The following is a 20,214-nucleotide window of genomic DNA, read 5'->3' on the forward strand; positions in this document are numbered from 1 at the left end:
ATATTAAACTTGCTGTCTCCAAAGAAAGCTATTCTCAGCTCCTCGGACAAAGTACTTTACTTTCTCCCACTGAAGGTCTTTTTGCCTAAACTTGTTTGCATCTCTTAATTACCATGTGATTTAGATATAGTTCATGAATTTCAAGCCCATGTCCACTGTTGAGGGTTATGAAATGCATTTAGTTTCTTTCTTAAAAGGGGGTAGATGTGGCTGGGCTGGAGCAATCCTTCCACTTGCTTCCTGCCTGATGTATAGATTTTATATCTGGAGCTGTGGCAACCAACCTATGGGTTTAAGAAAGGTCAAGAAAATTATAGAAATGTAGGGCTAACATCCTTGGACCCCTGAACTAACATCAGCAGCCACATGTAGTCAGTTTTTCTGTTACTTACAGCTTAATGCATTCCTAGCTGATGCACCATGTTACAAAAATGATCTCAAACTAGATTTAAAATATTTCTAGTTTTCTAATGACATAAATTTAAAATCTTATCATTGGATATGAATTTTTTTTCTTCAGAGAAAAAAGGTTTTATACTTTTTTTATACCTGCCATCTACTTTTCAGATGATAGTCTTTCAATCAGAAACTTCATTTTAGAAAATGTGTTCCTAATCACATCAAAGCAGCATCCTCATTCAGCGAAAGTGTAATTAACATTTTGGGCACTGGATGAAGAAAACAACTCGATTAATTGACTGATGTTTTTACTTCACTGTCCAGACATGTGAAAGAAAATTCACCAAAGTTCATTAATGACACTCACATCTCCAGCCTCAGATTCAAGAAGGGGCAATTCTCATATGTAAATTCAACCAACATTGAATAGGACATTATCATACATGCTTTGGGCTCTAAGACTGAGAATGGTTAAACATGGCTCCCACTCTGAAGGAGTTCATAGTCTAGTTTAAGTAGCAGTGGGAAGGTGAGGAGAGACAGATAGGCATGTATAACAATTACAATACACTAAGCAAATAATGCAAGTATGAACAAAATTGTATAGTAACATAGTGCACAGCAGAACCAACTCCCTTAGACATACATGAATCAAGGAAATCTCCTCATCCCGGAAGCCCTGCTCAAACTGTAAGAGGTTTTATGCATTCAACATATAGGTCTACATCCTCATTTTTCACAGACGTTTTCAGCTTGGCAAAAGTCCGTGACTGCCATTGGACCACAGGCTTTGCGAATCCTGCTTCCTATATGTTAAAGTAGAAATTTTATGGTTTGTTTTGGTTTGGTTTTTGTTTTGTTTTGTTTTTCTACTCCATCATAATTGAAGCCTTAGGAAAAGGAAACTTACAATTCTAAAATCGTAGACCTTTGTCATTGTTGCCTTGGTATATAAACCAAATTGAAAATGAATTAATTATATTGTAGTCTTTTTTGGAAATCAGTAGGACAAAAAAACAGGACAATTCTGAAAGTCAATGTCTGTAATAGTCACTCTTGAACTGCTGGGATAATTGCAAAAGGAAAATCCCAACTCTTGCAAAGCCAAAGGAATCCCTATGGGTTTTGAAACCTGCTTGAAAGAATGGTCAAAGAATGCAAGTATCTTGATAAGCACCCTGGGGGGAAAAAAAAACACTACTACATCTATTATTACAACTACAGTGTCTTCAGTTGGACAAGCAGAAAAAACATGAATGAACTATTCCTGTATCCCCAAGTAACTTTCCTTTTTCACACATTTTGTAATCAATGTCCGATATCATCTGACTACTTCACTGCAACTTGTCTGTATAAATTTGATGACACTTTAAGAATGACTCATCCACCTACCCCAATGAGCATTCCAGGAAATTGTCCTTGTTTATTGCCATTTCCAAATGATGGAAAAGCACAAAAGAATGGAGAAAAATAATTATTTTTGCTATCTGATCCTAAATGTTAAAGAAGCACCCAATTCTTAAAGGTTGTCCCCATCATTTGCAAATTAATGCACCGCTGAAGATGCAAACTATCTATATAACTGCTCTCGAATTTCATTAAAACTAATCAGAAGTCCTTTTTAATGTCTTTGAGAATTGCTTCAAGTGGCAAAAATCAGAAAATCTACCCATGGGGCACCTTCAGCTAATTGCAATTTACTTTTCAACTAGTCATCCTAAGCCCTAGGCTGCAACTGCACAAAGCTGAAGCAACTCTTTGGGTGACAAATGCCAGTCAAACCAGTTATTTAGCATCATGTAATTTTAAAATGACCATTGGTTTTCTGAATATTTTTTAACAAGTCAGGGTGATGTTGTGATGAACTGAGTTCAGATGAAAATTGTTAAAATTATTTTCTCTGCAGTTGAGACTGCCCTATGCTCCTTCCTAGTTGATATTGGGGGGCAAGTAGAGGAATAAGGATAGAATGTATGCTAAAGTTAATAGAGTGACAGACAATGCACATTATTTAGGACAGATAAATGACAGTGAATCAAGCTAAGTTTTAGAAAAAGAACCATCACTCTTAATCAACTAAGTGACCCAATGAAAATCCTTTAATGGGAAACAGGAAGGAAAAAAATGGTGTTTTCTTTGACATCACCTGAGACCATGTATATGAAAATAACGTTTTGTAAAATGTAGGTGCCATCCAAATGTTAGCCTTTGCTAGAGAGTCTAATCTGTGAAAATGAAACCACAAAGATAAGACATCAAACTAAGCATCCTTATGTGTTCAACAGAATATAGAGTGTTTCAATTAAATGACTTGGTGGTGGCTTTCTTTTTATCTAAATGCAGGAATTGGAATGCCATGTTCCTCTCGCAATTATCAAGTTGAGAATGGGGATCCGGATTAAAAAATGGCCGGACGTGGTGTCTCAGGCCTGTAATCCTAGCACTTTGGGAGGCCAAGGCAGGTGGATCACGAGGTCAGGAGTTAAAGACCAGCCTGGCGAAGACAGTGAAACCCCATCTCTACTAAAAATACAAAATATATATATATATATATTAGCCGGGCATGGTAGCAGGTGCTTGTAATCCCAGCTACTCGGGAGGCCGAGGCAGAGAATTGCTTGAACCTGGGAGGCGGAGGTTGCAGTGAGCCGAGATTGTGCCATTGAACTCCAGCCTGGGCAACAAGAGCAAAACTCTGACTCAAAAAAAAAAAAAAAAAAAAAAGCCAAAAACAAACAAACAAAAAAACCCACATATATTCCCCTTCCCAAGAATCTTGCCAAGTTGCCCCAATAACCAATAAATATAAATAGATGTTACAACAGAGTATGTAGTGGTTAGGTTCTTATTCTAAATTTAAAAATTCAATACGATGATTAGTTAATTTACAAGTGCAAGTTGGTAACTTATATTTATGAGAAATGTTTAATCAGGATATTATGTTCCAGGGTGGCAGTACAAAAGTATACTGAAGGTCAAAACTTCCTGTCCCATTCAATTACTGTCATGCATTACTTAACGTTGGGGATACTTTCTGAGAAAGGTATCGTAAGACGATTTCGTTGTTGTGTGAACGTCATGGAGTGTACTTACACAAATCTAGATGGCATAGTCTACAACACACTTAGGCTATAGAGTATAGCCTATTGCTCTTAGGCTACAGACTTGTACAGCATGTTACTGCACTGAATACTGTAGGCAGTTGTAACACAGTGGTAAATATTTGTGCATCTAAACACAGAAAAGGTACAGTAAAAAATATAGATTATAATTTCATGGGAACACCATCTTATATGCCGTTCGTTGTTGACTGAAATATCATCTTTATGCAACATATCACTATTATATTGAAAAGAAAAAAAAGCATATGAGCAGATACCAGCTAGACATAAAAAATTATCTTTTAAAATAATTTTTATTCCCATTGTCAAGAGCTGCTCTAGGCCATCTGATTAGGATGGTGATGTCACACGCTTTCAGCTTCTATGAAACAGGATGACCATTTCAATTCATTATTTTCAGACTTATAAGAAAGGTGGAGCTCAATTACAGTGGGCTTTATCACTTCATCTTAGCCACTTATTTCAGCGGTTGTGCTTAGGATTCAGAGCACAGAGATAGGAAAATCTCCACCTCTGAAATCTGAATCATGAATCTCCCTCTCCGGCCTTTCAGTATCCCTGCTCCTTACTCCACTTACACCTGTTTTCTCTGCCTGCAGTGAGACTTCCAGTTCCCCCACTTTCCTCCCAGTCTTTCACGTCTCTGCCTGCAGTCGCTCCTTTTTCTAACCTGCTTACACCCTTGACTCCTTTAATCAGTGGCATAATGACCATTCTTTTCTCCTACATTCAGTCAGATAAGCATTGTAGAAGAAAAAAAATAACTAATATTTGTCTAGTCTTGCTACATTTAGCACCATTCTAAGTGTTTTCTGTATATGATCTCATTTTATCCTTACTAACCATGAGGGACATTTCTGCCTATTTTACAGGCAAGAAATCTGTTTCACAAAGATTAACTAATGTGCCCAAAACATTATATCAAATCAAAAGCACTTGAGTATATCAAATTGTAGACATCTCGTTGTTTAAAAAAAAAAATAAAAGAAAATGCTGCAATTCTAATTACAAGGTGCCATCAGTTGACAGATACATCCTGATTGCAGTAGTGTTAAATGTGCAAAAAATTGCATCTAAGAATCAATGACATATAACAAGTGAGGGATCCATGGCATGATAGTCTATCACTATTATGTTATTTTACCTCATAAAAACTATACAAGCATGCAAAATGATTTGTGACAAATTGATGCAAACTTTACCTGGGATTTGAGTACTGTTCTTTAGTCTATCTCCTCTTTCCTCTCTCTTCTCTTCTTTCCTTCAAGGATTACTCACAGCTTTTCTGCTCTTTTTAAGCTTCTTACTTAACACCTACCCTCATTCACTTTTTTTATGGATCACTATGCATCTTCATTGAGAAAATGAGACCATTGATCACGTGTCTCTTAACTTCTGCCCCCCTACCCACCACACTACCTGCAGACATATCCACATCAACAGAGAGCCTCCCTTTCTCCCTCTGTTTTTGAGGGCAAGTGTTCTGCCCTTGTGTTATAGGCTAGCTCCTCCTTATCCTCTTACCCCTGTTGCTTATTGTTTCCTCTGAGGTTACTAGTCATCCTTCTCTCCTAATCTGCAACCCCTCTCTCTCTATGAGTTTCTCTCCCTCAGCCTGTAAACATGGCCAAGGCCCAACTCCTAACCTTCCACTACAGTCTTTCTCCCTCTTATTTGAACTTCATGGAGAGTGCTCCACAGGCACTGTCTTCATTTTCTCAGCTTCCATATCTGCTTCAGCCCACCACAACTTCTCCTCCCTTAACATTTAGTTGAAATTGCCCTTAACAAGTTTCTCAGTGACCTGCTATTTTTTAGATCCAATGGGATTTTTTGTCTTCATTTTATTGACCCCCTTTGCTGAGTTTGTGTGATATGGTTGATTCATTCTTTATGTGAAAAGCTCTACCTTACTGGCTTCCAAGGCAGCACACTCTCGTGATTCCTCCTATCACTTTCTTAATCACTCCAATACTGACATTTTCCAGGTTCTATCCCAAGGCTACTGTTGTAGCCACTTTCTACACTTTTCCCTGATGGTTCAAAATATTGCCTACATGTTGACGAAATCCCAAATCTGGACCTCTTTCATGAGCACTGTATCCCAAATATTTATTTTAAGTTCCCCCTTCTTCCCTACCTGCTCGGAATTTCCATTTGGATGTCAGTCATCTCACACTCAACATGTGTAAAACCAGAATCTTATTTCCCTTTCCTAAACCTATTCCTCAAACCATTTCTCCTTCCAGCTGATGGAAATTCACATTTCCAATTACTTAGTCCCCAAAACTTGGTGTCATCTTCAACTTCTCTCTCTCTCTCTGTTGGACCTTATATCTAGTTCATCAACAAGTCTTGTCCCTTCTACCATCAAAATATATTCAGAATCTGACCACTTTCACCCTCTCCACTGCTGCCACCCTTATCTATTCCACCATCTTACCCACCTTGATTGCAAGCTCCTAACTGAGCTCCCTGCCTCATCCCTTGCTCCCCTCTGGTCTGTTCTCTACTGAGCAACCAACATGGATTTTTGGTCACTTCTCTGACTTCAAGTCCTGCAACTATGCCTCAAAAACATCCTTCTCACACCACACTTGTTGCAAAGCCATCAGACTAGTTTTCCCCAACCCCAGCTTGAAGCATTCTTTTACTATTCATGACTCACCCTCTCACTTTTTTTGGGTCTTTGCTCAAATATCTTCTTATCAGGAAGGGCTTCTCTTAGTATTCTATATAAAATAGCTCTTCTCCATCATCCTTTTCCCTGCTTTACTTTTTGTTGATGACCCTTTTTTTTTTTTTTTTCCCACAGAGACACGCTTTGTAATCCAGGCTGGAGTGCAGTGGCATGATCTGGGCTCACTGTAATCTCCACCTACGGGGTTCAAGCGATTCTCGTGCCTTAGCCTCCTGAGTTGCTGGGACTACAAGTGCGTGCCACCACACTAAGCTAATTTTTGTATATGTATTTGTTTTTTTTGTTTTGTTTTGTTTTTTTGTTTTAGTAGAGACGGGGTTTTACTGTGTTGGCCAGGTTGGTCTTGAACTCCCTACCTCAGGTGATCCACCTGTCTCGGCCTCCCAAGCTGCTAGGATTGCAGGCATGAACCACTGCACCTGGCTGACCCTTTGTTTTTCTTATCACGTCTGACATTACTCGTATATTTTTTCTTTGGCTTCAGAATGACAGATAAACTTTATTGACTCATGCATGGCATTACTTGTTTATTTAATTAGCTAGTTGTGTGTTTGTTTTTGATAGATAGCTGTAAACTCACCATTCAACATAGAAACTAGAAGCATAAATCATTTTATATATATGTGTGTGCACGTGTATACATGTATATGTATATATGTGTATAGATATAATTTTAACAGCACGGTGGCTCATGCCTGTAATCCCAGCACTTTGGGAGGCCGAGGCGGGCGGATCACGAGGTCAGGAGATCGAGACCATCCTGGCTAACACGGTGAAACCCCGTCTCTGAAAAAAGTACAAAAAATTAGCCGGGCGTGGTGGCGGGCAAAAAAAAAAAAAAAGTACAAAAAATTAGCCGGGCGTGGTGGCGGGCGCCTGTAGTCCTAGCTACTCATGAGGCTGAGGCAGGAGAATGGCGTGAACCCAGGAGGCGGAGCTTGCAGTGAGCCGATATCGCGCCGCTGCACTCCAGCCTGGGCAAGAGTGCAAGACTCTGTCTAAAAAAAAAAATAAATGAAAATAAAATAAAAAATTAAAATTAAAATATCAATAAATTTTTTTTCACTGCCACTCCAGACTCAACTAGCATGTAAGCTACATGCGTCCAAGGACTTTGTTTTGTTCCTTCTGTATACACAGCATGTAAAATAGTGCCTAACACATAGGTACTTGAAAATAAAGTAAGCACTGCATATTTATATATTAATGTTTTCAACAATAATGTAACTATTGACATGTCCCAAAGCAGGGGACACATCTTTACCTCTGTTCTGTCCGACCTTCCCTCTCTACAGTCCTTTCTTTGACTTCGCTCCCTAGAAGCATGAACTGCGGTGAGCACTTTCTCCCTGCCTTTGCTTGTACTGTCTTCTACCCCTGACATTGCACCCCCAACCCTTTGGCTTTAGGATGCCGGTACAATTCCTTTTTCCAGACGTTCATGAGTCACTTCCAAATGCTTTCTCTGTCAATCTGATGATTATGTGTCTTGGGGTTGATCTTGTCATGGAGTGTCTTACTGGGGTTGTCTGGATTTCCTGAATTTAAATGTTGCCCTGTCTCGTTAGGTTGGTGAACTTCTCCTGGATGATGTCCTGAAGTATGTTTTCTCCAAAGGCATAAGCTCCTTGAAATTCAGGAAGCAAGTCCAAGACTTCACCCTGGTCTTATTCCACAGCCCTATAGGGTGAATAGAAGCAGGCATTAGATACCCAGCTCACACGTGGAGAAACTGAAGTACACTCCATCATTTCCGAGCAGGAGCAATAGCTCAGAGCCCCCCAGAACTCCTCTTCAGACCTCCTATTTAATAGTACCTTGGGGAGGGGGCTGCTTCTCTGTGGCTTCAGCAAATCTTACTATAAAGCCTTGTGCCCCTCCGAAGGTAACCATGGATACTATTGAGCTGGCACAAAAGCCTTCAGTTAATGGAGACTACAAGTGGTTTTCAGGGACTGAAGGAATTTTCAGGGGAGGGCCAAAACCTGGAAACACTTGCAAAGGGAAGACTTTTGCCTCAGGCCCGTTGACTGGGTGTGTTTCAGTTAAGGTGGGCACTTATGTTCAGAGGAGCACTGGAGCAGTGACAGGGCTCTAATCTGGGACTAGGATAGTAACTAGCTGTGAGGTGAGAATCAAAGGGAATCCCAGGCGCTTTTTTTCTTGGGAATCAGGGACCCTGCTGTGAAATCTGGAGCGGGGTTGTTGGGGGGTTGAGGGGTTGACCAAAGCGATGCCAGCAGCAACCCAGTCTCCTGAGTGAACCAGGCCAGGGTCTGCAAACAACCGGGTGTCCTGGCCCCAGTCAGGGGGAGCTTCCAGCAGCGCCAAGTCCCTATCCTCATCTCTGCCCTCGGGGGTGTTTTTCTCCTTTCAGCCCAGGGCTACAGGCAGGCAGGAGAAATTCACCCCCGGAATATATCGAGAAGGCGCCTTATTTCCTCTGAGCCCTTGCTGAGTGTCGAGAGGGTGCTCACGTCGCTCCTCCGACCCCAAGAGTCCACAGTGTTCCCTCACACCCTTTATTTTGAGACGATGCCCATGCGGTGAGCGGGAACCCCTCTGTTCCCCGGACCCGCGCGGAACTGGGCCCTAACTTTGCAGTTCCCGCCGCAGCGGCACGCCCCACCGAGGTGGGAGCGGGAAGCCCAGCCGCACCGAGGCTCAACTCCGCCAGGTGCAGAGTGGGTGCGGGTCAGGGCCAATGAGAGAGTGTGTGGCCAAGCCTGCTGCTTTCCTGAACAGAAATTCTCCGGGGAGGGAGAGAAGAGGAGGGTGCGGGAGATGGACTTGGAGGCGAGAGGTGGCGGCAGTTTCCAGGAGCTTTGACGTAGACTTGGAGAGGCGCCGAGCACTCCCACTGCTTAAGTAGAGGCACGGTAGCCTCCAGGACGCGGAAGCTGGGGACAGCCACTCGCTCAGGAGCAGCCTGAGCGTTTCCTCTCCGCGCACTCGAGGGAACTCTCTCCACGCGTTCGAGGAAACCCGGAAGGGGCCAGGCGGGTGAGTGCGGAGGTAGCCCTTGTGCCATCTGGGAGTAGAGCCGCCGAGTCAGGAGGTGAGTGGGGCCCAAAGGACAGAGCGGGTCCCAGGCAGCTCCGCCCTGCGGAGGGTGAGGCTGTGGAATCAAGTGCGGGGCCGAGACTCAGCGCGCGGCTCGTAGCGGGGTGCACGGAGGACTCCAGGTTCAAGGAACTCAGAGAAACATATTTTCAGGGTCTGGGAAGCCTCTCCTAAAATTTAGAAGGGGACCTAAAGGAGCCAATTTGAGCGCCGTGGCGCCAGCAGACAGGGAGTCCCGGATAACGCCAACTTCAGTACCTTGGACAGAGTCCTGCTCTCTGAAAACTTAGACTTGTCCTTTAGGAAAACCACCCTTCAAGGTACCTCGATATTTTAGTTTGGAAAGGGACCCAACAAATATGATTTCAAGTAGAGATAATGCATATATGATGTGAAAGATAGAGGAAATAGTTTTTGAATACTCTTGTATCTCTAACATGCTTCTTCAATATAGGAACATGCATGTTCAAAGACACTTTCTGAAATATTTATTGAACAGTACCTAAACATGTCCTACTGCTGTTCAGAAGAGACAGACTATCCATCTTATGGTGTTATCATTAAATGTTCCAATATAAGAGTATTCCCATAAGCTGTATTTTGCTTGCTTTCATGATACTAATGTCTAAAGGTTTGGAAATATAGTGCAAACCTGAAAGTAAGCAGCATGTGCCCTTCTTATTTTTTCTTTATGTTAGAGCTGTTTAAACGTGATATACATTTTGTATAGTCTGTGAGGGAATGGATACACTTTTTCTGGCAAAACGTGAACTTTTAGATTACTCTTATTTTAAGAGCATCATTTATCATTGCACTTGTCTGAAGTGGTAGCAAAAGAAAAACTTCAAAGTGGTCTGTGGATGCCCTAATTTTATGGCAAGACATTGGAAGCCAGAAAAGTTGAATGAGAGTCACATTTTTTAAAAAATCCTTGAGATTCATAGCAATAATAGAGAAATTATAAAACATTATCTTCATGAAGGTTATATCAGAATTGCAGAACATTTTAGGTATTTGTAAAGTGCTTATTGATTCTACTCTAATTGGTTGAATATATGTCTCTTTGTTTCCACATATATTCATCCATACTTTTAGCACATTGTCTTGTGTTAATTTCACTATAACATTTGACAATTCTAATGTATTTTTTAAAAAATTAAAAGTCACTGTGAACAGGAATGCATCTAAAGATTAAATATATTTAAATTCTTAATTATATGTAAGTCCTAGATTAGGCGAGCCAGGCTTCACTAAGATATTATGGAATAGTTAAAGCCATGCAGCAAAATTTTAAATGTTCACTTAGTATTCTTTTAGATTACATTCTTCTGTACTAGGGAAAAACAGATTAGCAGATTAATTCATTCATCTTGTAAAGGAACACATCTTAGGAGTGAATATTTCTTGGCCTATCTTGGATTTATGCTCACTCCCTGGCCTGGCACTGAGTCATTTTAGATAGAATGGAGCTTGTGATATGGGAGCCTGGCTAAGATTTCCCTACTTTGCGACAATGATGTGTTTCCTTTGCTGGAATTAAGGTTCTTAAGGGCATACTTATTTTCTTTACTGAGTGGAGCATAAGCGGGAACTGATATGAAATATTTCCATCCTGTGCAGTTTTAGGGCCATGGCTGATCCTGGGAACAGAGGAGGGATCCACCACCCCTTGAGCTTCACCTGCTCCCTGCTCATTGTGGGAATGTGCTGTGTATCTCCTTTCTTCTGCCATAGCCAGACAGACCTGCTGGCTCTTAACCAAGCTGATCCTCAGTGCTGGGAATCCTCCTCAGTGCTTCTCCTGGAAATGCGGAAGCCTCGCATTTCCAACACTGTTTCGGGCTTCTGGGATTTTATGATCTACCTGAAGTCATCTGAGAACTTGAAGCATGGAGCACTGTTTTGGGATCTGGCTCAACTCTTCTGGGACATCTATGTGGACTGTGTGCTCTCTAGGAACCACGGCTTAGGAAGGAGGCAATTGGCTGGAGAGGAAGAGAAAATCTCAGCAGCACAGCCACAGCACACAAGGAGTAAACAAGGTGGTCAACCCCAGCTCCCATGTCTTTTGAAAGGGTCAATCAAGTATCAATGTGCTGAATTGTGAGGAAGAGGGAAATGGCATTAGGGGAATCCAATGTCATATATATTCCTCTCAAGAGGTGAACCCCAAGAGCACACAACTGATAGGAAGATAGATAGTACTTCTTTTTGCACTGCGTAGTAGCTGTTTATATCAACATATTGTCCTTTTCCTCATACTTCCTGTGAACAGCAGCAAGGAAGAGTCAGAAAGAAAAGACAAAAAGCACGATTCCCAAAATACAACAAAAAAGTATAAACAGATCCCCCAAGATCAACATTATTTTTTACTATTAGCCTGAACACTAGCAGTCATAACCTGGTGTTTACTTGCTGTGGAATTGAGAAGACTTGAATATAAGCTTAGGAAACATTTGGAGCACATAAACTCTTGCCCTTGTTAAACTGAAAATAAACATTGCTTTCATGTAAATAGAGAGGCTCTTTGAGAGGCATTCGGTTGAGGAAATAAAGAGTAAAAAAGTCAGCTGGCATGTAGATTCACTTCATGTTGCTTTTTGAATGACTCTCAAATAAGTAATTAACTTGCAGCAATCTGAGTAATTAATTTTTAGTAAGTTGGAACTTGCTACAAATTTAGAGTTTTTCATTGAAGTAAATACTATATTCAAATAGTCTCATCTGAGGGCACAGAAAAAAAAATCCCTTATAGAATTAGAATGAGGTTGAGTAAGCTTCTTTGAGTAAGCAGAGAGATGCCTAAACCCTATACATATTATTTTTATCCTTTTTTGATGTCATTTCAACCAATGAGCATTGAAACCTTGTATCAAGGGCTGTTTGAGTGGCAATAACTCTTTAGAATTATATAAACAACTAGAAAACAGGGGCAAAACTAATTTTTACATTTGTACATTTTAGTGTTAGAATTGTTACATATTCCTGTAATCTCCATATTAAAATAGCAATTAACAATGGTAGTTCTAGTGCTACTATTTCCCAAGGTATTTTAGAGCTTTTATATATCTAGTTTGTTTTAACCTTAGTAATTAAAAATCCTCATGATTTGCTGATCCAAAAAACCCAGATAACTCATGGCTATTATTGACAGATAAGTTTATTATTTTGGTGTTATTGTAACTCAAACCAATTTCATTTTTAGAGGAAATGTTATTTCAGCAGCCTTGCTACTAAAGTAGAAATACCAAATGAATATTTTTAAATGTTGATCACCCATATTTTAAAAATATTTTGAACAGAGGCTGCCCAGGCATCAGCACCAGTAAGGACTGTATATTTTTAAATTCTGTACTGCTGAGGATGATCTGTAGGGCCTTTTCTTCCATATTTTAAAAATCATATTAACTGTCTTACTCAAATCACCAGCAATATTTTTTCTATCTTGCACTCACTTTGAATAACTCAAAGAAATGTCTACTACGTAAATGAAAATATTATTGGTATTTGGCTGAACATGAAAATGTTACATATATATGTGTGTGTGTGTATATATATACACATATATATACACACAAAAATATATATACACACTTATTTTATAAAGCTTTTCTCCAAAATGTTATATATATATATGTGTGTGTGTATACACACACACACAGTAAGTATATATATATACACACACACACACACATTTATTTTATAAAGCTTTTCTCCAAGACAACTTCAGATTTGGAAGCCACTTCCTTCGTCTTGCTACAGAGTTGTTAGTGATTCAGCTGGTCTGCAAACTTTAGGGAGTTGGTATGCAAGTAGCCAAATAGCAGGAGTGAGCGTTTCACTTTATTGAGGTTATTTTAACGTTTGACACAAACAATTGTTTGCAGACCAAGAAACAAGACTTTCCATTTGGTTTGCATAATCACAGTCAAAGAGGGTCTTGGGTCAAGGAAATACCACGTCCAAAAGTTAAATAGTTACAGGAACATTGAGATTTCATCTCAAGAGGTTTGCTTAAATCTCTAGTGGTTCAACTGGGCTCTGAATGTACCTGCATGGATCCTCCAGTATGTTTTTCTTTTGTCCCTGGGGGATAATATGTTGTTAGGTTGGGACAGGAGAGAAGGTGAAGCAGTGCTTGTCTCTGTAGTTCTCAAGGAAATCACATCATCAGGGCAGAAGACAAGAAGAACTAAAATAAGTGTCTACGTAATATGCAAAAAGGTTCTTGTTATTTTGATATCTTCAAATCAAATAGTTTAAATGCACTTGATAAATCTTACTATGAATCACACTTTGTTAAAAACATAAAACTCCTATATAATTTTGCATGTTAATATGTCATATTTGTTAATACTGAGTCAACAAATATGAAAACAAAAAATATCAAATAACTGTGTAACCATGAGCAAGTTAACTAACTAATTTAGCCCTCAGTTCTTTCAACTGAAAAAGAAGTGTATGGAAAGTAGATGACACACAAAGTCCCATCTTTTCGGTTCCAATGTACTGTGATTATATAAAAAAGAAACTTACGAAAGGCACTTATTTAACTGTGAGAAGAACCTGGAAGAGCTTCACCCCAAGGACAGTTGATGGAGCTGGATGATGACCTGAACACCATGGCTGTTTGTAACAATGATGAGCAGGAACAGACGAGGTTCAGAAATAAAAGGGCTAGAGATGTCATTATGAGAAAAACCTCTAAAGATCATTGTTATTTAGTCTAGAAAGACATGGGCTAATAGCTGAAGGTTGAGGTATCCAAGAGAAGGTATGAAGAGGATGTACCCAGAGTTAACTAGTTAACCACTAAATTTTGATGGGTTATGTCATGGGAGAAAGAGAGAAAGGGTGAGTGAGAGAGAGAGAGAGAGAGAGAGAGAGAGAGAGAGAATTAGGGAAGGAGCATATTGATGACTCCTAAATAGAACATAACAGAATTGAGAGTAACTCGTGGGTTAGTAAAGGCTTCAATGCAAATGAAGAAATTTTGTGTCAAAAATGGTGGCTCCTCCTTCAACAAACCTTGCTATGCCACTGGGAGGCACAAAAAGCCCACTTTCCTGAGCCTGGCAGTTTGTATGTTCTAGAAAAATAGTGAGTTTGTTTTCCTCTGTGATCAGAAAATTAAAATTTAGATTTGTAATCTGATGGTGTTTGCAGCTGGTGTCTCACTAGCTGGCAAATGCTCATAGTGCTTATATTTTAAACACTAACTACAAGAGAAAACAATTGTTCAGAAACATAAATAGACTCTCAAATGCTTGATTTTCTACTTCACCCATTCCAAGAAATTTTCTAAGCCACATACTCAGCAATTACCCATCTAGAAATCTACTGTGAAGAAACATTTAGAGCTGCAGCCAATGATGCAATCCAAGGCTATTCATTGCAATATTATTTATAGTAACAGGAAACCTGGAAATAATCTAAATGTCCCAAGATAGAGTAGTGGTTAAATAAGTTATAGTATAAAGTGTGCATACACAAAACTATGGTTCTCTCTAGGAGGTTATACTATGGGTGGTTTATATTTTTTTCTTCATATTTATATTTAAAAATATATAATGACTTCACTTTTTTAAAATCAGGCAAATATTTTAATGCCTATTAATTGACAAAAATGTATTTATTATAATGTATTTGTTTTAGATTATATACCTAAACTACATAGGACACAAGACTTTGCACAAACACACATTGACATATATTCCTCTGAAATCAGTTTATAGAGAAGTTTTATATTGGAGTGGCAGAAACATCAAACCTGCCTTTTAAAAATAATTTATTGATATTTAATTAACCTGAAACTAATTTGGTGATCTTATGAAGTTCCACTTTTCTACTTTCAGGTACATATTCTCAGCAACTAAGGACCTCCTTACTAAAGAAGAAAGAGTTGATTGAAGATTTGATAAGCATGCATGTGCGTAGAAGTGGGTCTAGTGTTATTGGAAAAGTGAACCTGGAAATAAAGAGGAAATAAATTGAACTTGGAGCTAATTCATGCTTTGGAATTAAATATACAAATATATAACATTTTTCTTAACTATTGATTATTTATTTATTTTAAATGGTGGGAATGCCCAGAGATAAATAAACCCAAATTCTCTCAGTATGCTTATTTAAAGCTGCTTTCTATTATTTATTTCTTTATTTATTTTAGGCTGCTAGCATGTTTCTTCAAATGCTGACATTACTGCCAGTCTATCCCACAGTCTAAAGGAGTTAAATGACTTCCAGAGATGACTTGGGGATTCTTTGTATCCATTTAATAGTTCAGTTTGGGATGCTTGACATGTTAATAAACTAGTGTGCCATACATTTAACTTGAATACACTGCATGGCTCCCAAGACTGTAACCACTGGATTGCTTATGCATAGGCACGTAAGGGACGATATTTATTAATTACTAGCTACTGACAATCTATGATACCTGAATCTTGTTTGAAAGCATATTTTTGAATACTGAATAAAGCAAAAAGTAAAGCAAAACAAAAAACTGGCAAATAAAGCATTCCTCTAATGAAAACAAAATTAATAAAAGCTCTGGACCCCAGGTAATGTTATTGGAGTCTCTTTATTTCAATATTTAATGTTACCACAAATGACATCTAAACTCTAATAATGTTTAAGTGTAAATAGGTACAAACTATTTCCCAATAAGCATATTTGTTACTTGATTAAATATTATACCTCTATAAGTGTTTACACTTTGCATTGAAAAGCAAAATAAAAGGAACAGCATTATAACAGAAGAACCCATAATTATTTCCCTATAAAATGACCAGGCCTGAACAAGGTTTAAAGCAGAGAAGCCCAATTAGCAAATGTATGTGAGTTTGAGACACAATGCTATTTTTATCTCTAATTATTCCCAACTCTCCAGTCATTCTATTATAACCAATATATAGGATTGACAGCCCGTTTGAATTTCAGATATGTTAGCAGTTCCCTTGCTTTTTTCAGGTCCAAAGGAAGCCTCAGTAAATGTCTTCATTGAATGATTAGGGCCTCCTTAAACTAGAAATTGCATCTAAAGCGTTATTATCAGAAAACACAGTTTCATTTGAGGATTAGCTGAGTCTTAACAACAGGAAAAAGGAGCTTGGAGAAAGAGGTGGGGGAGAAGGCCCAGCCTCAGCTTTTGGCTCACTGGGAAAATTAGTATTTTATTACAAAGCTGCCACCATTTGACTACCTTTTCTACATATGGGCTCGTGATTTTGCATTGATGATGCTTTTTCTAATGTTTTTCATCATATTCTTCAGAACTATCACGTAAATTCATTATCTCTTATAAATCATCAAAGAGACACAACACTCGGAGAATGAACTTGCAGAAGAGCCTGCCCTTTGTTCTTCCCTCACATTGGTACTCTATGACAGGGATTGGCAACCTTTTTCTGAGAGTCTGATAGTAAATATTATAGGCTTTCCGGGCCATCCAGTCTCCACTGTAATTAATCAATTCTGCCTCGGCGAACAAAAGCAGTTATCACAATACATAAATGAATGAATATGGTTATGTTCCGGTAAAACTCTCTTTATAGACACTGAAATCGGAATCCATACAGTTTTCAGGTGCCACAAAATATTTTTCTTTGGACTTTTTCAATGTTTTAAAAAGATGTAATAATCACACTTAGCTCATAACCTGTTCAAAACAGGGAGAGAACAGAATTTGGCCCAGGGACTACAGCTTGCTGATGAAGCTTATCAAAAGTGTAAGGAACAAGCTGGGATGAAGTGAAAAGAAGAGTAACTCTGCTAAGTGACAAAACTAAAACCAAAAGTTTATGATAGACTGAAAAGCAGATTAAAAACTGTTAGGATGAGATGGAACAGGGATAACCTAGTCCTAATCCCATCCAATGGGACATTATTTCACTCTGTAAACAGTTTCAGGAATTACAGATCATATAAAAATCCACAGCCTCTCTGAATGTAACATGGCCTGCATCTCACGATAGTAGACAAAAACATTGAAATCACCACAATATTTACTGAAAGGAAGTACAGAGTAGTAGTTAGAGTATAGGCTCAGAAGCTGAGTTCAAATCACAGCTTCATCAAGAAGTGGCCAAATCAACTTTGGACAAGTTACTAACCCTCTTTGTGCCTCAGTTTCCTCATAAAATGAGAAACCTACTACCTAGGTTTCGTGTGAGGATTAAATGAGTCAGCACATAGAAAGTGCTTAAAAACTAAGTGCTCTAACAGTCAAAAAAGGTTAGCTATTACTTTGTAAGTTAAGCATCTATAGCCTAATCCAACATAATAAGAGAAAGGAGGCACACAGATGCTTTGGTGAAACTTGTTGGATGTGGAGATTTTAGAGAAAAACATTGATATATTAAATTTTTTATATTGAGATACTTGATTCATATACAGTTATAAGAAATAATACAGAGACATCTATATGATCTTCATCTAGTTTCCCCAGTGGGAACATCTGCATAACTATGGTACAATATTACAAGTAGGAAACTGATAGTGGTATAATCCAAATTTATTCAGATGTTACCAGTTTTTTTAAAATTATACTTTATGCTCTAGGGTACATGTGCACAACGTGCAGGTTTGTTACATATGTATACATCTGCCAAGTTGGTGTGCTGCACCCATTAACTCATCATTTACATTAGGTATATCTCCTAATGCTATCCCTTCCCCCTCCCCCCTCCCCCCACCCCACAACAGGCCCCAGTGGTTGATGTTCCCCTTCCTGTGTCCAAGTGATCTCATTGTTCAATTCCCACCTACAAGTGAGAACATGCAGTGTTTGGTTTTCTGTTCTTGCAATAGTTTCCTGAGAATGATGGTTGACAGCTGCATCCATGTCCCTACAAAGGACACAAAGTCATCCTTTTTTATGGCTGCATAGTATTCCATGGTATATATGTGCCACATTTTCTTAATCCAGTCTGTCATTGATAGACATTTGGGTTGGTTCCAAGTCTTTGCTATTGTGAATAGTGCTGCAATAAACATACGTGTGCATGTGTCTTTATAGCAGCATGATTTATAATCCTTTGGGTATATACCCAGTAATGGGATCACAGGGACAAATGATATTTCTAGTTCTAGATCCTTGAGGAATCACCACACTGTCTTCCACATGGTTGAACTAGTTTACAGTCCCACCAACAGCGTAAAAGTGTTCCTATTTCTCCACATCTTCTCCAGCACCTGTTGTTTCCTGACTTTTTAATGATTGTCATTCTAACTGGTGTGAGATGGTATCTCATTGTGATTTTGATTTTCATTTCTCTGATGGTGAGTGATGATGAGCATTTTTTCATGTGTCTGTTGGCTGCATAAATGTCTTCTTTTGAGAAGTGTCTGTTCATATCCTTTGTCCACTTTTTGATGGGGTTGTTTTTTTCTTGTAAATTTGTTTGAGTTCTTTGTAGGTTCTGGATATTAGCCCTCTGTCAGATGAGTAGATTGCAAAAATTTTCTCCCATTGTGTAGGTTGCCTGTTCACTCTGATGGTAGTTTCTTTTGCTGTGCAGAAGCTCTTTAGTTTAATTAGATCCCATTTGTCAATTTTGGCTTTTGTTGCTGTTACTTTTGGTGTTTTAGACATGAAGTCCTTGCCCATGCCTATGTCCTGAATGGTATTGCCTAGGTTTTCTTCTAGGGTTTTTATGGTTTTAGGTCTAAATGTTACCAGTTTTACATGCACTCAGTTGTGTGTGTGTGTGTGTGTGTGTGTATGTATTTATTTGCTAAGCCTATTCTCTAGCTGAAACATCAAGATAGAAAATTAGGCCATCGATTCAGTAATTTACATGATACTTGAGGAAGACTGTTTCATGCATCCATGTAGGTCGCACACTTGAATGTTACCCCGGAGGTATTCACAGTAAGAATGGCCCTTCATGCAGAGATCTGACTCTGCCATTTACTCCTTCCTTCTTCATCCTTTACTCGCCCCCCTAACCCCCAGACTTTACTCTGAACTGCAGAACTAAGATACGTAAGTAGGGAGGGAGATCAAAAAACAAAACTTGCTTTCTTCATAGTTCACACCAAACTATTAAAAGAAAGGTAGAAGTCTTAATTCTTTTAATACAGTTGTGCAACTGCATTTTGTCATCACACCAAGAAGCCTTTGAGCCTGGACTCCATTTCACTTCAAATTGGGCAAGGTGATTTGATCAACAAGGGCAGAGAAGGCCCTGCACACTTGCTGAGCTCCACTGTACAGGTCCATGTTTACTGAAGACTCTGGGCCTGAAATCAACAAACAGAAGAGTCTTTTAGAGGAACATACCTGCAGGTTCTCGTGAAGATCTTGATAAAGCTCTCACAAGGAGAAGAAACAGAATCCATTTTTCCCTCAGTTCTTGAGGACAATGCCCTTAAGTTAGCTAGCAAATAAGATGGCTATTATTTACCATGATCATTACTACGAATTCAGCCAGGAATAAGTTCTTAAGAACACTTTCCCACAGCTCCTTGCACAAATTGGAGTTGCCAGAAAGCCCACTATTGAGCAGTGGCTCCAAAACTCTGGCGTATATAAAAATCACCTGGAGAGTGTTAAAACAGATTGCTGGATCTCACCTACAGAGTTCAGATTCTGTTCAGGTGGGATGGAGCCTGAGCATTTATATTTATTGTTAAGTTCCCAGGTAATATTGATGCGGCTAGTCCGGACACCACATTTTGAGAAGCAGTGCTCTATAGTTACCTGATTGATTAATGGTTTGAGTGGCCCCTGTGATCTGTCGTAATAGAGATTGTGGTGTAGAAAGATCTATGATTTGGCAGGTATCAACTAAAATTTTGATATGCATAATCTTTAACTTAAAGAGTTCTGTTTTTAGGAATTGATCTTACAAACATATTTACACTTGCGCATAAAGATCCATGTTATAAGGATACACACCAAAGTATTTTTGTGATAAAAATTGG

General features: G+C 39.0%; 2 protein-coding genes across 2 annotated transcripts in view; one reads left to right on the top strand and one right to left on the bottom strand.

Moving 5' to 3' along the window:
- Window positions 1-9,185: 9,185 nt before the first annotated feature.
- On the top strand, window positions 9,186-15,847 carry FAM237A (family with sequence similarity 237 member A). Its single transcript, XM_007965992.3, has 3 exons — window positions 9,186-9,280; window positions 10,906-11,327; window positions 15,141-15,847. Exons 2-3 carry the CDS (start codon window positions 10,916-10,918, stop codon window positions 15,272-15,274), a joined length of 546 nt encoding a protein of 181 aa, XP_007964183.1. The 5' UTR covers window positions 9,186-9,280; window positions 10,906-10,915; the 3' UTR covers window positions 15,275-15,847.
- A 3,385-nt stretch (window positions 15,848-19,232) lies between these two features.
- The window catches only part of DYTN (dystrotelin), a 68,289-nt gene continuing 67,307 nt past the window's right edge, over window positions 19,233-20,214 (bottom strand). The window contains exon 12 of the mRNA XM_038001673.2: window positions 19,233-19,530. Coding sequence (XP_037857601.2) covers window positions 19,427-19,530 — 104 coding nt within the window. The 3' untranslated portion in view covers window positions 19,233-19,426. The remainder of the gene's footprint in view (window positions 19,531-20,214) is intronic.

This window comes from Chlorocebus sabaeus, chromosome 10 (assembly GCF_047675955.1).
Source record: "Chlorocebus sabaeus isolate Y175 chromosome 10, mChlSab1.0.hap1, whole genome shotgun sequence".
Taxonomy (NCBI): Eukaryota; Metazoa; Chordata; class Mammalia; order Primates; family Cercopithecidae; genus Chlorocebus; species Chlorocebus sabaeus.

Coding starts and splice junctions, on each gene's coding strand:
- FAM237A (XM_007965992.3), top strand. CDS start 10,916: ATGGCTGATCCTGGGAACAGAGGAGGGATCCACCACCCCTTGAGCTTC. Junction 11,328..15,140: donor GCACACAAGGAGTAAACAAG/GTGGTCAACCCC, acceptor TTCTACTTTCAG/GTACATATTCTCAGCAACTA.